General features: G+C 34.1%; 3 protein-coding genes across 3 annotated transcripts; all 3 read right to left on the bottom strand.

Moving 5' to 3' along the window:
• Positions 1–1,183: 1,183 nt before the first annotated feature.
• On the bottom strand, positions 1,184–7,578 carry LOC139890655 (uncharacterized). The gene is made up of 9 exons (XM_071873558.1): positions 7,475–7,578; positions 5,350–7,380; positions 4,881–4,985; positions 4,641–4,793; positions 3,084–3,247; positions 2,724–2,871; positions 2,121–2,243; positions 1,936–2,023; positions 1,184–1,765 (listed from the first exon to the last, which is right to left on the bottom strand). The coding sequence occupies exons 2-9, from the start codon at positions 7,279–7,281 to the stop codon at positions 1,599–1,601; spliced, it is 2,880 nt and encodes a 959-aa protein (XP_071729659.1). The 5' UTR covers positions 7,282–7,380; positions 7,475–7,578; the 3' UTR covers positions 1,184–1,598.
• Positions 7,579–12,123: 4,545 nt separating this feature from the next.
• Positions 12,124–14,576, bottom strand: LOC139887738 (pentatricopeptide repeat-containing protein At4g20770). The gene has a single exon (XM_071870799.1). The coding sequence runs from the start codon at positions 14,452–14,454 to the stop codon at positions 12,124–12,126; it is 2,331 nt and encodes a 776-aa protein (XP_071726900.1). The 5' UTR covers positions 14,455–14,576.
• A 2,056-nt stretch (positions 14,577–16,632) lies between these two features.
• LOC139890656 (uncharacterized) lies at positions 16,633–19,251 on the bottom strand. The gene is made up of 6 exons (XM_071873559.1): positions 19,090–19,251; positions 18,570–18,722; positions 18,308–18,454; positions 17,996–18,148; positions 17,302–17,424; positions 16,633–16,912 (listed from the first exon to the last, which is right to left on the bottom strand). Exons 1-6 carry the CDS (start codon positions 19,249–19,251, stop codon positions 16,835–16,837), a joined length of 816 nt encoding a protein of 271 aa, XP_071729660.1. The 3' UTR covers positions 16,633–16,834.
• Between the last annotated feature and the right edge of the window lie 1,788 nt (positions 19,252–21,039).

Below are 21,039 nucleotides of genomic sequence, written 5' to 3' on the forward strand. Positions count from 1 at the left end.
ACAACAAATTAATGACCAACAATAATTTTAAGGGATGCCGTTAAATAAATAATAGTACAGTAATAGTAATAGTAATAACAATAATAATAAATATTAAAGGTTGTATGAGATGCTAGTGAGAATTGTAAAGGTGTGAATGTTCTAGAAAAATAGTTGGTTTTTTTTTTTTTGTTTTTTTTTTTTTTTTTTTTTTTCCCTGATACACGTTCCCTTAATGTCAACATATCAGGAGCTTGTCCGTTATTAAGAATTGAGTCAACCCATTTTGGCTGATCATGTAAGCCCAATAGAATGCTTGATGTCTAATAATAACTTCTGTATAACTATTGTATAATGAAAATTATAACTTCTGTATAACTATTGTATAATGAAAATTACTAAATACTATCGGCATCAAAAGCTCCATTAATCAATTTTAACACTAAACTATTTCCTATGTGCAAAGGGGTCAAATAGTGTTATTTATTGACAATTAATAAAATGTTCTATATTTATGTGTACAAAGAATTCCTTGAAGAAGACAGCAAATGAATAACTAATCTCGTCGGTTGTTTTAGTTAAATTTATCAACTTCTTTGTATCTTCTCAATTAAAATAGACTATTTTCAAAATACTTTAAGCCCTAGTTAATAAATAAAGTATCTATTAGTCTATCTGTTTAGTATTCAATTAATTCATGTCTTTTGGTTATTAAAATAAATAATAATTGTCAACACTCGTCTTCTAACAAATCCATTTGCCTTGAGGATCCAAGAAAATTACTTTGCCCTTACCTTTTTTAAATTAATTTAGACTTGTGATGAAGTCAAAGTGGCAAGTGACAACATTGACATTTTATTGATAGGTACGAAGGAACAGGGCAGTTGGTGGACAGGGATAGGGAGGAGTTGAGCCGAGCTCACCATCGACCGACATCGACTCATCCCCATCTTTAAGGAAGAGATCAGTGGCCCTTTTTAGCTAATTCGCTTTCCTCCTAAAGGGTCAAAAGGGCCTATCCACTGAACTTGTTAGAAGCTATCGTTACGGGTCGTAGCACCAAAAGAAAAGGACCAGGAAAGGTGGCGGCAACACTTGATACAAGATTTATTTTATAAACAGCTACAAGCAAAAGTATACCGTTATAAAGTTTATATAAAGTTGTCACCAAAAACACAATATATTCAGAAAGTAATCACTGGGATGTTTAAAAAAGTTAATACCAGTAACGCTATAACGAATATTATTCCAGTTGATGCAACATTACATTGCTTTAAAACGAATTAAATCGAACATTGCAGTTGGTATACAACAATATAAGGCAACTTTTTCCTCCTTGTGCCAGAAGAGCAAGTCTATAAAGTTTTGTAATTTGAGAATTATAAGATCAACAATGATCATCTTAGTTTTATGCAGATATGCTTAATATATATTATTGCCTGCTAAAATAAAAGACAATAATACTTTCGTGAGTTATTATATACATACGCATTCCATAACGGGCTGCAACCACTCTCACGTCTCAACCTGCAAATCTCAAGCAGTATTGTAAGTGATGACTGATGACCATGTTGGACGATGTCCTTGTAATTTTGGATCGATCGATGTGGACAAAGTTGTCATTTTACGTTGATGGCTGCAGCCATAGTTCTCAATTTCTGAGAAATTTCAGAAAAAGATGGTCTTTCTGCAGGATCAGCAGACCAACAACTTCCCATTAAAGCTTTCCATTCAGGGTCACACCATGTCGGGATTGTTGGGCGTAATGAGTTGTTCACAATTCCGCCTACAAGATACAGACAACATCATGCTTAAAAAAAATCATTTTAAATTACAACCATCCTTTTTCTCCAAACATATTGTAAATATAGCTTATGAGCCGGTTTTGTGTTTAGTTATCAGTTGCATTACAAGTATCTCATACTGTAATATCAATTCTTATACAAAAAGGCGTACCAATTATAGAAGCACAATGCATATCTCTGTAAGGCTCATCTCCCGTGAGCAATTCCCACATGACAATCCCGAATGAGTAAACGTCAATCTATAAAATGAGGGATAAAAATTTGGTCTTGTAAGAGCCATATTATTATTTTGAAGGTAAAAATTATTATAAAGTGATTAGGGACTTGATTGTATACCTTTTCTGATACCATGTGACTTTTGCCACTAAGCAACTCAGGTGCCATCCAAGGCAATGTTCCTCGAACGCCTCCGGACACTAAAGTGTGTTGTTTTACCTTTGATAACCCAAGATCTCCAATCTAAACAGATGAATACATACATAAAGCTCATAATATTCTCGAAAGAAACATAAAAGCGAAAAGTGAATTAATCGAGCAGTATCGAGACATCCAACCATAACGTTGTGGGGTCATGTGCCGGGGTTGGACAAATGTATATATTCATGGAAAAATATTTATATGTTGGCGAGTTCGAGTTATTGCCTTTCTACAGAAAAAAAAAATTTATGTTAAAGCCAAAATGGGCCACGACAGACTGAACCAACCGGACAACGTTTTGGTCAATTATATTATTTCGTAAATCGGTGATTTATTCAACATTCTACAATAATAACAAATTAATAGCGAAATACCCTTTACTATAAGCACTTCTGCATACTTTAGGAGAGTTTTGACCAACTCCATTTTTAGCCAAATTTTTTACATTCCGCCTAAAAACATACAACCCTTATAGAATTGCTACAACTAAAGTACTAAAATAAACACCATTACATCACATACCTTGCAAATTGGCCGATGTGGATCTCTCATATTGACTAGTAGGTTTTCACATTTGAGATCAAAATGCACGATATTTTTTCCATGCAAATATTCCATTCCGAAAGAAGCATCCATAGCTATGATAAGTCTCTTACGACGATCAATAGTTCTGCAACCAAATCAATTCCATAACAAACACAATGTTTAACTGGACACCAGTTTGATAAAAACTAACAACGATAAAATAGAATAATCTTGTAGACCAAAAGCGACAATGTCAATGCTTTTGAATCAAAATCATTACTATCAATGCTTTCAATTATTTTTATATTAGCTTTTGTAAAGATGAGAGCATGATCTACAGAAGATGATAAATGGTACCTGTCCTTTTTCTGTAAGAACTGTTTAAGAGATCCGTTAACCATGAACTCTGTTACAGTTGCCAAAGAGCCATCAGGTCCATCTCGGACTATACCATAAAAAGAAACAACATTTGGGTGGTGCAATGAGCTTAGTATCAGCGCCTCCTTCCAGAAATCAGCAATCTGCACGTATAACCAAAATGCAAAAGTGAAATAAAATGGAGTACCTACAGAAAACAGTTTTTTTTTTTTTTTTTTTTTTTTTTTTTTTATGAAATAACGATAACTTTTATAAAAACTGAAAACACTCACGAAAAGAAAACAAATTCAACAAGTACAAAAGAAACACCCCGGGAAGGCTCGTAACTAGAAAGCGGCTACCAACAAACTATTTATACCAAGCCTCACCTAACTAAACCGAATGAACCAGAACCAAAAAGACGATATAAAACAAACACCATATACTACAACTAATTTAAAAACATGAAACCGGAAGGAAACTCAAATGTCTTCAATGAAATCGCCGAATCTAGCCCTTTCGGCGCCTTGAAATCAGTTTGTCATATCAAACATTAAAAGAACTGATACATTCAGTTTAAAGACTAATATAACTGAAGACACTTAGTTATAGACAGATGACGAACTTGTTATAGAAAGACGGTAATTATGAACGTGCAGAAAAAAATTACCCTGCTTCATGAAGGTATAGTTGTCTTCTTCGATATTAATAGGATTTGATTCATCGGATATTTTGATAAAAATGGTTAATGGATACCCTCACTGATAGCATCTTTTGAACAAATAAAGATGGGTAGGTTATTAAGCTTCTAAATCATAAGTGCAAAGACCATAGTAGTTACTTGTTGTACAAGTTCACGAGACGCAAGAAAATTAAAAACAGTAGCAGCATCTCCATTCAGAAATCTTTTCAAACTTAAGTACCTATTTCCTCAAATCAATATCAATCACTATTAAGGTAACTACACCAAATTCTCGTCTACAATAACTTTTAAATTTCGATTTATTAAGTCGACAGCAAGCGTCGATTTATTGGCGACTTGACTGACTCTTAGAGCCTAAATTAAATTTCGGGTAGGATTTAAAACACATGGAAATTTGATTTTACCATTTTCATGGCGTCTCAATTTTATTTTTAATTTTAAATTTTTTTTTTCCTATTTATTGGCCGGAGGTCCACTCGGAAGCAATCTCTCTATCCATCGAATAGAGAGAGGGATGACTTTCTCTATTTTGAGAGTGTTTTCACTCTGGGTGGAGAAATGACTTGTCTTTATTCTCGGATAGGGGAAGCATTGTCTACATATACACCACTTATGTGGTATTGGGTTTTGTTGTGGTATTGGGTTTTGTTGTTGTTGTTGTTGTTGTTGTAATAACTTTTAATTAATATGCAAGGGTACTTTAACACTTAAACTGATAATCAATTACTTCAGCTAATTGAAGGGAAAAATTATGAACCAAGTGCGATCAATTATGAACACAAATATAATCCAGCAGACAGATTTCAGAATTTAAAAATAAAAATGACTGAAAAAGAGCACTAATGCAATCATACCAAACGTTCTCTTTCAGAAGGCCTCCCAGCAAAACAACTGGCTTTTATTCTTTTGATTGCTACATCTGAACCCTTCCATTTCCCATGATAAACAGCTCCATATGTCCCAGATCCTAACTCCCGTACTTCCTCCAGATCATCATTCCTTATAGTCTATAGATGAATAAAAATACAAATTTAAGATATATCATTTGCTTGTTGCAAACTCAATAGACATTATAAATGAAGCTAGAAAAGAACCTGCAAACCCCTAGAAATGGCTTCCTCCTCGGCCTTTGTGGGTTCAATCTTTGTGTTGGTTAGTGTGTCGCTGTCAGAATCCAACTCCAAATCAGCAGGTGCATCCTATAATACAAAATATAAGAAAAAAATTAACTACTGCTCAAAGTTTATAACTAGTACTAGGAGGTAGCAAAACATGGGGGCGGAAATTACCAACTTTTTTAGTATAGTCCAAAACGGGTCAGTCAGGTTGGCTAGATATCAAAACACTTTTTATCCACTTTTAGCATACAGCTAATGCCTTTTAAATATGATAACAAAAACATTATTATAACATATAAAAAATATGCATAAAATAACACTCCACAAAACTTTTAACCCAAGCCGTTCCCTTTTAACCCGTTTCAGATTGAAAAAGGTCCCACATTGATCCATTTTGTAACAAAAGGGTTGAAATTGACAGCTCCAACCAGTACATTTAACTTACCACTGCATCTAATTCCTGCACAGCATCTTCTTTGACTTGAGCATCAATCCCAGCAGCAGAAGCTGCATTCTCTTGAGCTAAAACTTTCACCTCTTCAGCACCTTCTAACTCCGATTTCTTTAAAGATTCAAGAGGTTGAGGTACAAGACCCAGACCACCGACTGCAATTTTTTTGTTTTCCGGAGCAGTGGCATTGTCTTGACCAGAGTTCATATCCCCAATAGGGGAATCCATCTTTTCTCTACATAAACCATCTTTTCTGCTACTGGAATTATTCCTTACTTCTGTACTAAATGTGGTCTCAGGAGGCACTCTAACATCAACCAGAGTCGGTGTAGGATCAGCTTTTACCACTGGATCTATAGGAATAATGCTGTTCGGAAAGTCAGGACTCATTTGGCCTGCTTCGGGGGATAATTGAACAGCTTCAGGAGTAAAATGGATCGGTTCAGGAGTAATATGAACTGGGCTTGGAGTAAACTGGATAGGGTCAGGCATAAATTGCGCAGGTGCAGGCACGTATTGAACGGGGTCATTTGGTATGTGCTGTTGATTCTGATTCTCCACCCCGACTGGAAGTCTAGGACTAGACTCCATTGTAGTCCTAATGTACCCTAGGTTGTATGCACCGTTTTCTTGCAGTGGTGCACCTGATGGCTCATAAGATGGATGTCCATGCATTGGAGGACTCTGACCATTTCTCCACAAAGCGTTCGCAGGCACATGCCCTGATGATGGAGCATGGTAAAGATTCTCAGCCCCATAAGCATTAGGATAGCCAGTAGCGACAGCTTGATCGTTAATAAACTCGTTGCCAAAATCAGGGCCGTGACGAATATAGCGTGTGCGTTCATCATGATGGACATAATGCGATGCCACATGACCCCCATCCGGATATAAAGTGTGCCCTAGATTTACATTTATACCATTACCATCAACAACATAGTGATCACTAAATCTTGGTGCATTATAATAAGGTCTAGGAGGGCATTCAGCACACGGGTTAGCAACATGATGAGAACCACTTCCGTGAAGTATGTTACCAGGAAAACCAGCCTTATCGCCTGAATTAGGTGTAGGTGGTAACCATACAACGTTATCTGGTAACGCGGATGGCTGATCATATTGTGGCTGATGACTAACATTTTGCTGCCTAAAATAATCTTCAGGGGGAACTCTATCAAAACCTTTATCGATTTGATCGCCATAAGGACTGTGGTAACGTGAAGACGAAGGTGAATTCGGGAAGTCATTACCATAATGCCTTGGAGAGTAGTAAGCAGGACTCCATGGTGATTCCATTTCGCTATACCTTTGACTAAACGACTGTTGGTGAGGGATTCTCACATGCTGCAAATTACCAGGTAACATCGGTATATCAAAATTCCTATGATTAGGAGCATTACCATCAAGACTCAACTGGTTGTAATACTGTTCTATCAACTGATCATCCAGACCAGTCGGCGACTTCCCAAAATCAGGCGAATCATTATGACTATTCAAAGCATCAACATACCTCCTCTCATTATCCCTCTCATCTCGATCTACAAAATGTATCGAATCATCTTGTTCAATACTCGAGAACAAAAATATCCTAAGACGAGTAAACCCATCTCCCGAACCCAACTTCTCATACTCCTCCATCATATTCGTAACATCATCATCATTCACAACTGAAACAAGAGCATCAAGATCCTCATCAGGCTGCTGATATTTCAAAACACTTACACCATCAAACAACTCCTTCATCTTAACCATAAGTTCATCAAAACTAATATCTCGCGGCACACTAACGATCCGCGTCTCACCGCCAACGTACCTAAGTTTCCCATCTTGTGGACGTGGCAATATACTTCCATTAAAACTACACAAAAACTTTAATCTTGGTTGCTGATCCTCATTTAAACTCCGTACCGAATTAGGGCTGTCCATTTTCAACTTATTATACTATATCCTCCTCAAAACCCTAACCCTAATCTCTGAACATCTTCCATAAATTTCAAATTAACCAAACGTATAGAAAGCGTAACCCTAGAAGACGGATTAAAACACAAGATTCAGCATAAAAAAGCAGAAATTAACAAGTATTGGGACATAATAGTGATCAATTAATTCAGCGACATACCGTATAGATTTCGATTTTTGAATCTGTGATGCGAGTAGCGCGAATCATGCAATCGAATTGGGAAATTGAGGGGAAATGAGTGATGTAAAGAAAGAATATAGAAATGAAGGTGATTTAATTTTAATTTTAATTTTAATTTAATTTTAATTTTAATTTTAATTTTAATTTTAATATAATATAATAATAATAATATTAGTAGTAAAATGCCAAATTTAGTGTGTGATTGAATATGGTGTGGTGGTGGGTTGTGGCTATTTTCACACGGGTGACATCGAGTATACTTTAATTAAAGTCTCTCGGGCATCTATTTGTCGCATATTCCGTTCCTGATTTCAACAAAATTGAGTGATAAAGTACTGTATTAAAGTGTAAATTTGTTTTTACATTCTTTAATTAGAAAAGAAAAAATAAAAATGAAAAAAATTAACTTTATGTGAAAGATTTATTTGATAGCAATTAGAATGACAATTTTTCTTGACTTAACTAAATTATCATTTATCTTTTTGACTATTTTTTTTTAACTCATCTCATCTGACCTTAATGAGGTTTGAAAGTAAAATTGAGTATATAACTCTATTATTAGTAGGTAATCTTTTATCTTGTGTTGTGATGGTAGGTTACTAGGTTTGGTACCTAGGACTATTCGCAACAGCGCGTCAAATTAGATCGTCAGATAAGGTGGCGTGTTTGACAACGTTTGACGCTATTAACCAGGCGTGATTTTTTAGAGAGTGGGGTGTGAGTCGAAAAATTGACGGAAGCTTAATACTTTTACCAACCAATCAAGAATTAATATCAAATATATTTTTGTTATTAATTTATTTTTCTCCACTCTATTTCATTCAAATCTTACCACATCACACCATAAATATTTAACAGAAAAATTTATACTTTTGAGTTAACGTAAGTTAAATACATTCAAAGTTAAAACCAATTTTTTCACCAAAAGGTACACCGTTTGTCTTTTACCTCTACATAACATCAGGTTAAAAATAGTGTAAGTATAAATAAGTATAAGTATTGAGTATATGTATAAATATATAACTAAATGTAAGTTAAAGGGAATAATTAAAGGTTGCCATCCACTTGAAATGAACATTGAATCAAGTACAACCCAACATACTTTATGCACAAAGAATAATTCCATATAACTTTCTACGTAGTATAATTCACTGAAAATTTGGTTTCTTCAAGGTATAAAACGAATACCATAATCGAACAAAGTGGTGAGGAACAACTTTTTAACTTAATATGTCAAATGAACAGATATATCGACATATCATCATGTAAAACGAATATATTTTTATAAAGGAAAAAAAAAATAGCATGTTCTAGAAAACAATATCATTGGCCTTCAGAAAGACTTTGAAGAAGAATAAATTCATATGTACATATGTTGATATATACATTTATATATTTACATATGTTGTCAAAACCGGTGAATTTTAGCATGGGTCAAAATGGGTCGCCAGTTTGGGTTGACATGAAAGAACCTCTTTTCTACACTGTTAGAAAATACTTTATGCTTTTCGAAAAAAAAAAGAAAATAGTTTATGCATTACATATGATTTATTACACATTCTATCAACAATACTAAAAAACTAAATCCTTCAATTAAGCTATTCCAATAGTCTCATGCATTGAAAAACAGTTCATGCGACATCCAACCCATTTGAACCGTTCCCTTTTTAGCTTAAACAATCCTGTCCCGACCATTTGAGCCGCTTAATCATAATTATCGCAAAATCAGCCCATTCATCAAACCTTAGCACCCTTTACTTCCTAGTTTATGCACAACTTCTTCTTCAATATAGCATCATGTGACGATCGCTCCAAATCCATATGGACGAACACGTCATTCATTGATTTCATTGCGAGGTATTTGACCTCTATGTGATACGTTTTGTAACATTGCATTCGTTTGAAAAGGTATTTCATAAATGAATATATAAATTCCAGGTTTTTTTACATCTGATGATTCCTACGTATAGACAATCACCATTTAAATGGTTTACAATAATACATCTGTTGACAATACAGTCAAAATAAGATACATGGTAATGGTTTGATGAATGCAAGTTTCTTGTATATAGCATGTATGACTCCAAGCACATAACTTGTATCACGTATGAGCAAACAGCGGAAGACTTCTAGAAACCTGAGAATAAACATGCTTCAAGTGTCAACACAAAGGTTGGTGAGTTCATAGTTTTAATATTACACATAATCCGTATATCAATGTGGATTACAAAAGTTCAGTTGTTTTATTCAAAACGTTTATCATTATGTTTTAAATAAAAGGTGGATCACAAGATTTCAGTTGTTTCATCCGAAATGTTTATCAATCGGTTCTACAAAGTTGAGAACCCTGGTAACTAAACTTTAACGTTTATAATAAGTACCCCTCGTTTAACATGCAACCAACATGTACAATACACGCAATCCAACGTGTACTAACTTCAAATAGCATACGTCTGTTTTATAGTTCAGGCTAGAGTTTCTTTCTATACCTGGAACAGACGGGGATGTCAAGCCCTATGGATCCATATATAACTACTCGCGCCTACCAGTTCTTATAACCGGCAGTTACTAGTTACCAAAGCTAAGGGATTTTCGGTTCAAACTCGGTGTAGAATTTAGTATGTACTTGTATCCATTGCGTTTAAAATAAAGTGCATGTATTCTCAGCCCAAAAATATAGATTGCAAAAGCAATTAAAAAGGAAGCAAATGAAACTCACGCATATAAATCTAGTATTTTTAGTATTTATAAACAGTCGCATGTATTCTCAGCCCAAAAATATATTGAGTAAAAGGGATCATATGAAACTCACTGTTTAATATTGATATACAATATTGCAGGAAAGCACGTAGACGCATCGGAGATGATAAACACGAGGTTTGATTCACAAAAAATACCCCCGAACATTACCCATAACCTCCTTGGCAATAACCCATAATTTCCTTAGCTCTAGCTTGCTCGAAAACTCATTTTAAAAATTACTTGGACAGCACTCCGTCGTAATATTTGATGTACATTATTATTTTTGTATCGCAAAAATAATAACACTAATAATAAAAAAAATAATAAGATTAATAATAATCTTATTAATAATAATAATAATAATAATAATAATAATAATAATAATAATAATAATATAAACAATAAATAAAATAAATACGGAGTAATATGTATGTGTGTGTTTTTTTTTCTTTCTTTACTCGGCAGAAAATGTTGCAATTTATAGAACCTGGCCTGAAATCTGGAGTCATGCGACTCGCATGGAAATGGCCTTCTGGCCATGCGACTCGCATGAGGACCAGGGACAGCTCACATTGTTTTGGCTCCTAGCTTGTCGACATAATATAAAATAAATATAAATATATAAATAATTAATATAATTATTTATATATTATATTTTATTCTTGTGCATAGTAGACTAGATATTTTTGGTCCGTTGCGTCCGGCGTTTCTTCTTGACTCGGGTCCCGGTTCCGGATTTTCAGACGTCCTTGCGTACTATTTTATATCGTGTACTTTGCGTTCCGCAACTTGTACTCTTGTCATTTTTAGACGTTCTTCATCAATAATTTGAACCTTTTTAATTGTATCTTGTACATTTGAGCATTTTGGACCTTTCCGTCTTCAATTCTTCGTTTTCGCCTTTTGTCTTCGCACTTATTAAATATAAACGAATATTACTTGAATATGGAACAATTACAACTAAAATCCTGTCTTTCTTGGGGGATAATGCTATGAAATATATGTTCCTTTTTAGCCTTATCAATAGCCTTAAATTATCCCTTAATTATATCACTCAAAGTGTATCTTAAACTTTCGAGTGTTTTGGTCATTTACTTCTATAAATCATCGTCTCGCTATTTGTTAAAATACATTTTTATAATAGCGTTTACTGTAGCAAAGTTACTGTAGCAAGTCAAATTTTACTGTAGCAATTTACTGTAGCAAAGTCGATTTCACTGTAGCAAATAGTGATTTTCGAAAACACTGTAGCATTTTGAGTAATGTGGCAATTTGAAAACACTGTAACAAATTAGTGTTTAACTGGTTCATCTTAAACGCTTTAGTTAACTTATCTAAATATCAATTGAATCAATAAACGAATGTTACTATCGTTTATTATATATATGTATATATCTTTTTAATATACATAAATCAGTTTTTAAATACACATTGGAAGTTATTTATAAATAAATTGTAATAATAAATATTTCAACTTATCATATACATTCAAATAGATATTTAAACCAATAAGTTTAATGTACGGTATCAAACAATTAATACATTGTTACCTTTTCATGTTATAGTATATATGTATCTATTTACATATAATTGTTCGCGAATCGTCGAAAACAACCGAAGGGTATTTAAATATATAAAAGTAATTCAAAAATTTTGAGATTCAGTTTTTACAGACTTTGCTTATCGTGTCGGAAATGTTAATCATACAAAGATTAAGTTTAAATTTAGTCGAAATTTCTGGGTCATCACACATCACTTGCAGCAGCAGAAGCTACACTTTCTTGAGCTTCATCAAATTCTGTCTTTCTTGATTGATAATGTCATATCGATCTTGATTGGTGAACATCCGTAATCTTAATCTCATTTCAGTGTCTTAATCTTCCTAATCACCCACTTAAACAACTCGTTTCATCAACATTGAATTCTTGAATTCCATCATTATGTTCAAGCCAACTGTATCCCGGACTTTTTACAGCCTGCGCCTTAATCATTAACTCTCTTATATCCCTGACGTCATCCCATCTTCCCAGTGACGTATACATATTAGCTAGAAGCACATACGGTGCAGAATTATACGGGTTCAACCGAAAAAGCTCGTCTGCAGCTCTTTTTGCTAAACCTACATTCAAATGCACTTTACAAGAACTAAGAACAACCTCCCATAAAATTGGATCATCCACATTCACCATTTTATCTAATATCACTTCTATTTCATTAAACCGACCCGCACGTCCCAAAGAATCAATTACACAAGTGTAGTGATCAGAAACTGGGTCCACTCCATGTTCTTGTAACATTGACTTAAGAATCATAATCCCATAATCAATCAACCCCGAATGACTACACGCAGTTAAAACAGCAATGAACGTTATAACATCTGGTTTTTCACCCGAAAGTTTAATCATTTTTTCATAAAGTTTAACGCCTTCTTCACCACGTCCGTTTTGTGCGTACCCATGAATCATTTCGTTCCACGTAATTGTGTTTTTAACAGACATTGTGTCAAAAAACAATCTTGCTTCATCTACTACACCACATTTAGAATACATATCGATTAAAGCACTACCAACAATGACATCATTTATGACATCATCTTTTAAAGCATGTGCATGTACTTGCATACCTTGCGATACAGATGATAATTTCGCACAAGAGCTTAATACAGTAGCATAGGTGAATTGGGTAGGACGCATATTGTTACTCAACGTTTTCTTGAATAACATAAACGCTTCGTTATCAAGATCATTGAGTGATAATCCTGATATCATCGAATTCCAACAAACTATATCATCTTGTTCTTTTACTTTATCAAATACACGTGTAGCCGAATCTATCTTATTGCATTTGGAATACATCCCGATAAGTCCACTAGCAACATAAACATCATCAACGAAAAAGTTCTTCACCGAGGCTGCATGAACTTGTTTCCCGCCCTTTAAAAGCCCCATAACCGCGCATGAACTAAAAATAACAGCAAAAGTCGTTCGATCACCCTTAACATTACAAAATTGCATCTTTCTAAAAACCCTAACAGCCTCCTTATCTTTCCCAATTTGGGCATAACCAGAAAGCAAAGCATTCCAAGAACTTAAATTAGGGTTTTCCATTTTATCAAAAATCTCGTGTGCGGTTTCGATATCTCCCGATTTAAGACACAAGGTCAGCATATTAATGTACGTCACTTCATCTGGCTCAAAACCAAAAGTTTGCATCTTTTTCATACAATCTATCGCCTTTTTCGTTTGGTATGTCTGACCATAACCACCAATCATCACATTCCATGAAACAACACTAGTTTCTGGCATATTATTGAATATCATTTCAGCACTGTACATATCTGCATCTTTAGCATACATATCTAACAACGAATTACTCAAGTGTAAATCTTTTTCGAGCCCAAGTCTAATTGTGAGGCCATGAAGTTGTTGACCGTTCACTTTAAACCTCGACCCATCAATCCCACTTTTAGTACACACACCAATGATACTAGACAACGATATAGCATCAATATTGATACCAATTCTACGCATTGATGAAAACATTTGAAAAACCTGTTCTACATTATCAGTATCACCTAACGCCCCCATCATCGCTGTAAACGAAACCTCGTTAACCTCAGGCAAATTCTCAAAAGCCTTTACCGCATTCGCAACATCCCCACACTTTGCATACATACTTAACAAAGCGTTACCAACATAAACGTTCTTATCAAGCCCAATCTTAGTCGTAAACCCATGACACACACGCCCGAATTTCAAATCCGTCACCGCCCCACACGCACTAAAAACACTCGCTAGCGTAAAATTCGTAGGCAAGAAACCCGCTCGGTTCATCTCGTTATACAAACTCAACGCTTTCCACTCCAACCCGCCACGAACTAACGCGCTGATCAAAGTGTTCCATGATACGTTGTTTCTCTCAGGCATTTTATCAAACAGTTTATGTGCTTGGTCTATATCACCGGCCTTGCAATGAGCACTTAACATTGCGTTCCATGAAAAGAGATTTTTGTTTGGCATTTTATCGAACAGGTGGTGTGCGGTTGTTAAACGGCCACATTTATGGTATAGTTCGATCAAGCGGTTTGATAAAAATGTGTCGGTAAAGAGACCGGTACGGAAGATATAAGCATGCATGAGTTTGCCATGTATATGGGATTTATTGTCGATGCAAAGTTGCAGGAGATTTGCTAATTGTGTTGTGGTTTTAGTTTCCATTGAAAGGTGGCACCCCACCACCCAGCAGGTAGTTTAAACTTGTAGTCTTCAGAGCGGTAGTGCTTGGTTTTCAAAATACATACATGATACGTACATTATAAAATACTTCCATTTTCGTTTCTCCTCACTGCTATCCGAATTTCATTTCATCATTTCCTTAGAAAAGATGGTTAAATACTGTACAAATTAATTATTTCTTAAGTTAGCATATTTGAGTAATTTTTTGTGAATGACTAAAAGTTTATAACCGGTATCTAGAGTTTAATTTTTAATTTGTGAATGGAGCTTACAGAGTACGGAGTATTATTTTTTTATAAATATTTAAAAAAGTAATAAGGCTACAAGCTTGCACAAACAAGTAAAAAATATTAATGTAATTTATCATTTCATAAGTTAGTTAATGACTTAATGTACTTATTTTAAAAGCGTATTCAAAACAACTTATATTTAATCCAAATGATTGCGCTTATAACAAATAATTTAATCTCTCAGGCCATTCCCAACGCTATGCTCGTTCTGGTCGTCTAGCTACTCGCCTAGGAGGACTCCGATGGGAGTGAAGGCACCTTCGCCACCCTCCCAAGCACCGCCCTGCATCTCGTGGTGTTTTGACAGATTTGGACGAGAGTTGAGTTGTATTTCATGACTGTTTTTGCGTATTTTGTATTACTCCGTATTGTTAATATTTGTTGTTTGCATATAAAAGTGGATTTCAGGTTGTTGAAAATGGGGTTTGAAAGGGATGTTTGAAATACGGTTTGAAAATGAGGAATATGAAAGATTAGGTTTTTGTTTATTTGTGGTCTCTAAACAAACAATAATAAACTTATCAGATTAGGCTTTTGTTTATTTGCTACATGGGCCATGACTATTTAACCAAAGGAAAATTAATGAGTTTGTTTTTATAGGAAAACTTAACACGGATAAATAATAATAAATAGTTTTTTGGCCCGCGTTTTCGCTGCGGGTTGGTTTCGGAAGGAAAAAAAAAAAGGTACTGTAGCTACAGTAGCGGGTATTCGGGTCGGGTTGATGGAGCGAGTCAGGGGATCCGGATGGTATTGGGTTAGTGGTTTGGGGGTGTTGGGCAAATCATGTTTTGGAAAAAAAAAAAGTTACTATTAACGCATGGTGTCAACCAATCATAGGTTGACACCATTTACCACAATTAAATATATGTATAATTGGAGTAATACTTAATAAAGATAATAATATAATAATTAAATGTGGGTTCTAATTATTTTGAGGATGTATGTCATGATTGAGAGTGTTTAGTCTCGAGTTAGCTCTAGTAAGAAAATATTGATATGGCGCTGATGTGGTGGTTAATCCTGGGAAGAAGTATGTTATGGTTGGAAATAAACTCGCAATATCTAAAAATATCTTAATAATTTTCTTTCCTTACAATAAAATCTGTCATTTTTGTAATAAAAAACCCATAACATATATATTGGAGACATATTGAGATGTTCTTATTATTGAAATATGAAAATCTCTTCAGGAAACGATACAATTCTTGCATACATGAATACCTCATACCTTTTTTCACTTCGACTGACAACTATATGCAGAATGTAAGTAAAGGTATACTCCATATATTGAAGAAAACAGAAGTAGACGCATTACACCTTGGCCATAGAGACATGGACCATAGTAGTAACGCCATATTCAGAATAAACTGTTACCACTAACGAAATAATGAAATATATTGCTTGCCAACCAATTGTATGTTTAGTTATGAATATTAACCACAACACACACACACGTTACAATAAAGTAATGCAAAATGGTGTGGATACTTATGTCCATGTTCTATGATCTACTTTTCATGAGTGTGTTAGTTGTCACCTTTACTTTATTAGGTGTATTAGTTGGTGTGATAATCATTATGTTTGTGATCTAGAGTATCTAGTATTTAAACATGTCCATTGTAACCATTTGATGTACCTTTGATTAATTATCTATTACACATTACAACTTAAGGTTCCATCATCTCATGTCATTTCCTACACTTCTCATTTATAGCAAATAGCTTTTTCTACAACACACACACACACACACACACACACACATCAAAATAATATTCCCATGGATATTGTTTCCAAAAAGTCATCTACAAATAGAACAAAATATAAAAAAATTTAAACTTCTCATACACATGAAGTCAACATAAACATCAATGGAATTGTTAGATAACTGAGTTTGTATGTACTGTATGTATGAATGCATGTTTGATGTGTTATGAACAAAAATTTGAGTTGCAACATTGCAACCCTACCAGAGTACCGGCTCTAATAATTTTAACTTTGAAAACATTAATACAAGTACCCTGATAATCTTTCTATACATCGAAAGCCTGCAAGGTTGGTATATACAACAATCATCGTCGAAAGCTATCTGGAAGTGTAGATTCAGTGAAGTACTCTTTTCTCACATCCTCCGCCGAGCAAAACCTTACCTTTAAGAGTTAATTAATAAGAATCATACACAAAGAATAAGGTGTTTATTCATGTAGCAATAAAGGTGGATTTGTTATGGATCATTTTTCCATTTTATACTAAAGGTTTGGGCGGGTTGACTAAAAGTACGTTTTTCACCATTTAAAAACATAAGTACATAACAAACATGATTATATTACATGATAGTCTAAATCTCTGTATAAAAATAATTTAGGAGGTTGTATGCAATATAAATAGTAGATTCAGACACTTTGACCAGTTTCCTTCTTAGCTAAGTTTTTTATTCGACCTTACTGGAATAAAAAGACAACCCAACTTGACTAATTCATAAGTGACTGGGTCAATAGTGCAAACTTTAATGAACATAAATAAAGTATAAAAGGTATACCAGGGAAGCATATGACTTCACTAAGGGCTTGGCGAGCTGCCATATCGGTTGAAATACAAAAGGAGCATCAACAAACAGAACTTGCCCCAGCCGCCTTGGGTAATAGTAGTATAACACATCAAACTGTCAATATTCGAGAAAATATAAGTTTGTAAAGTACATAATTCTACTCGCATTCTGCTCGTCTCAGTTATATGACGAAATATTTTAAATAATTATAAAATGCCCAAATAGATGCTTTAAATTTAAACAGAAATTTTCTGGTTTACCAACCATTATATGTCCAATCAAGTTACAGATCAACAAATTGGGTCTTTGGATAATAGGATAATATGGGTGAGTTTTTGGTCCAGTTCAAAATGTATGAGAAAGGTGAGATTTGCCGACGCAGATAGATTTTTTCAATTTATAAACAGATATGTGTTTGAGTTTGATTACAAAAACTCTGCCATCACAATAATAACCTAAACCTTTTTTTACTAAAAGAAGTTGGAGGTTGTATTTGAATACAAGTTAGATGACTTTGAACCTATTTGAGCCACCCAACCCATTTTGACCCATTTCCTTTCTAGTTAACGTCTTAGCCTAGCCCATTAGAGATACAAAAAAAAAAAAAAAAAAAATGTGCATTTGAATGTAAATGGGTCAAAATTGTCACCTCAACAACTAAAAAAGCAGCTCGTGCATAACTTACCAAAAATGTCAAGAATTTAAGGTCCGAGTTCTTCACACCAAACCCACGAAGATCAAATATTCCAAGTATCTCTTCTTTACCGTCCTGGAGTTTACTTAATGCCTTCTCTAGTGAATACACACACAACCTCTCATCCTCTGACGGAGCAAACATCTGCGGAAAATCGTATAATGAGGCACTGATGTTTAAGGTACCCCTTTTCTTCATTTTACACATTTGACATATATTCAAGATAAAACATAACCCGAATGGAACCATTATAGTTAACCGGATAAAAACAGTAATCGCTAATGCACTAGTTACATATTTTACCTCTGGAATATGTTTTGATGGCACTACTATTAATACTGGCCTGCCATTAACATCAAGCGAATCGTGAACAAAGGACTTTCCAGTTGCAGCTACTCTTCTCACTGATTCTTCTGTCAGTTCCGACACACCAAATTCTTGTCGCCATTTCTGTAATTACCATACAAAAATAATGTGATTCATGCTGAAAAAACAAGTAATGAAAAGTTTTGAGTTTCCTTCAATAAATGGATGTGTATTATATGTATTTTATAGATATACACACAATTGCTTTGGTTAGTTTTGAGATAGCTTCATCGACTTGAAATCGCCGGTCTTTTAAAAACCAGAGAATCATCTCCTCATCGTCTCTTCCGTTTTTCCCTGTAGGAAGACTGTAATGATCTTTCTCAAGCTTCTCTTTCACCTTCATTACTAGCTATACAGTTCAAAAAAAAAAAAAAAAAAAAAAAAAAAACTTCTGTTAGGTACAATCCACTTCATTCATCCGTCATAAGTGTAAGATGGACAATTAAATGTGCATAGCTCTTAATACTGTTTTCATAATCAACATCAACAATTACTAGCCAAAAGGCTCACAAGTTTTATACATTTGAAAGAAGAAGAAGCATTCATGGCAGATAGTATACTATTGAAAGAAGCAATATAAGTATACAAATGAATATCACAATTATGTGGACATGAATGTTTTATACAAAATACAGTTCAAAGGTTCAGTAATCAAATTAATTGAAACCTTAAAACCTAATCGAATTGAATAGAACAAAATGAGCATACAAATTAACCTTGCGTGTATCAGTATTTCTGTCAGGAGAGCAATTCAGAACGGAGAATTTAATCGGTGGACTGAAGGATGTTGAATTAGTAAAGAATAGAGTGTTGGCCGTCGTTGATTGGGCGGCGGACAGGCGGTGATAGAACGGAGAAGGAGGTAACCGGAGGGACATTTTTTAAAAATGGTAGACTAAAATATAACGCCGATTAAATAAATTATATTTGAAAAACAAAATAGTATTAGTAAAGTAAACACTTGTCATTTGATGATAGGTGATGTGTGATAACGTATAGCCGTAAACAAGTCGGGTATCTAAAACGTAAGGTGCTAAAATTGACAATATTCTAACTGTAATTACTTTTCAGTTTGGCAACTTGTTACTACTCTATCCCATTAAAGTTTAGATGAATTTCAGTTTAAATACAATAACTTTGATTGATAGACTTCATTAAAAATGATAAAAGTAGTAAATCAATAAAAGTAAATTTAAAGTTAAATAATTTTAAATAGTTAATGTAAACGTATTAAGTATATAACACGCAAGTGTTGATTGATAGAAGACAAAATTACTCACGTCGTCCTTGAATTTGTATCTAAATCACTAGCGTCGTCCTTAAAGTTTTTTTTTTGCTGAGGTCATCCCTTTACTTTCAAAAAGTAACGTTCGACGTCCTTCCGTCTACTTTCCTTCCATTTTTCCGTTAAGCTGAAGCATGTGCTAGACATGTGAGGGTATTTTTGTCTTTTTCTTGTTTTTTTTACTCTTTTTAATATCTTTTCTTCCCCACCTAATTTTGATCATTAAATTAAAATCCAAAATACAACATCATCTTATCCATCACCTACAATCAAACAACAACATATTCAATATCGATCATCTCTCTCATCGTTAATCATCAACATCATTCAAACTTCTTCAAATCTTACAAAATCTTAATAAACTGCATCAGATTTATAAACAAAAATGGAACCATCATCATCACCTTCGTTCTTCATCTTCAAGCTCTAAATTAGGCATCTCCTATTTTGAAGATCAAAGTTAAATCTGAGATCAGATCCGTTTTCGTTATCACTTGTTCGATCTATTTGATCGTTCAACCGAATCAAAAAGAAGCAAAAAATTCCCAGATCTGAAGTTGTTCGCTCAGAAACGAAGATCCAGTCGTCCAAAATCATAAACCACCACAACCAGATCCGCCTAGCAAATTCTAGACTCGTTATTTGTAATTCTAACTTCCGTTGCACTTTCCATCACTGTTTTAGTCATCGATTTAGATCCAGCTAACGCGTTTGTCGTCACTCTGTCACGGAAGTTGCAGTCGGATGAACTCCCTATATTCTTTTGTTTCAGGGAAATACGCATGTTGTTTATATCATTAAATTAGTTGCTAGGTATCTCCATTATTGTTACCTATTACTGAATTACTAATATACCTTCAAATATGTATGTGTATATTTTTTTGTATATAAATTTTTAATGAACATTAGTGGATGAAAATGTGGCTAATTAATTGTGTTATTGAGGTGCATCTGATCTCAGTTTAGTTAAGTTAAAGTTAATAAGACTTGTTGCAAGTACTACCTCTTTTTTTCTTTACATTATATAGTTCTAATCTACAAGTGTTTGCATTTTAGTGTTTGAATTTGGTGTTCGTTGGAATTTACTGTGTTAATATCAGTATTTCTCCCCTTTTAAAATCTGAGTAAGTGAAATAATAGGTAGGAAATATGTGATTTGAAGAATTTGAGTAAATGAAGTAACAAAGAACTAGTGAAGTGATTTGGGTTGATTTTTTAAAAATAATTTGGTTTCTTGTCTTGATTTTGAGCAAGTGAATTTGGGTTTGTTATTTAATTTTGTTTTAATATTTTAAGTCAGTGAAGTGAATCTGGGTTTGAAATTTTAAGGAGAAGATGAAGTTTGCAGATGAAATGGGTGGGAAAGGGTACAAAGGATATA

Source organism: Rutidosis leptorrhynchoides, chromosome 2, assembly GCF_046630445.1.
Source record: "Rutidosis leptorrhynchoides isolate AG116_Rl617_1_P2 chromosome 2, CSIRO_AGI_Rlap_v1, whole genome shotgun sequence".
Lineage (NCBI taxonomy): Eukaryota > Viridiplantae > Streptophyta > Magnoliopsida > Asterales > Asteraceae > Rutidosis > Rutidosis leptorrhynchoides.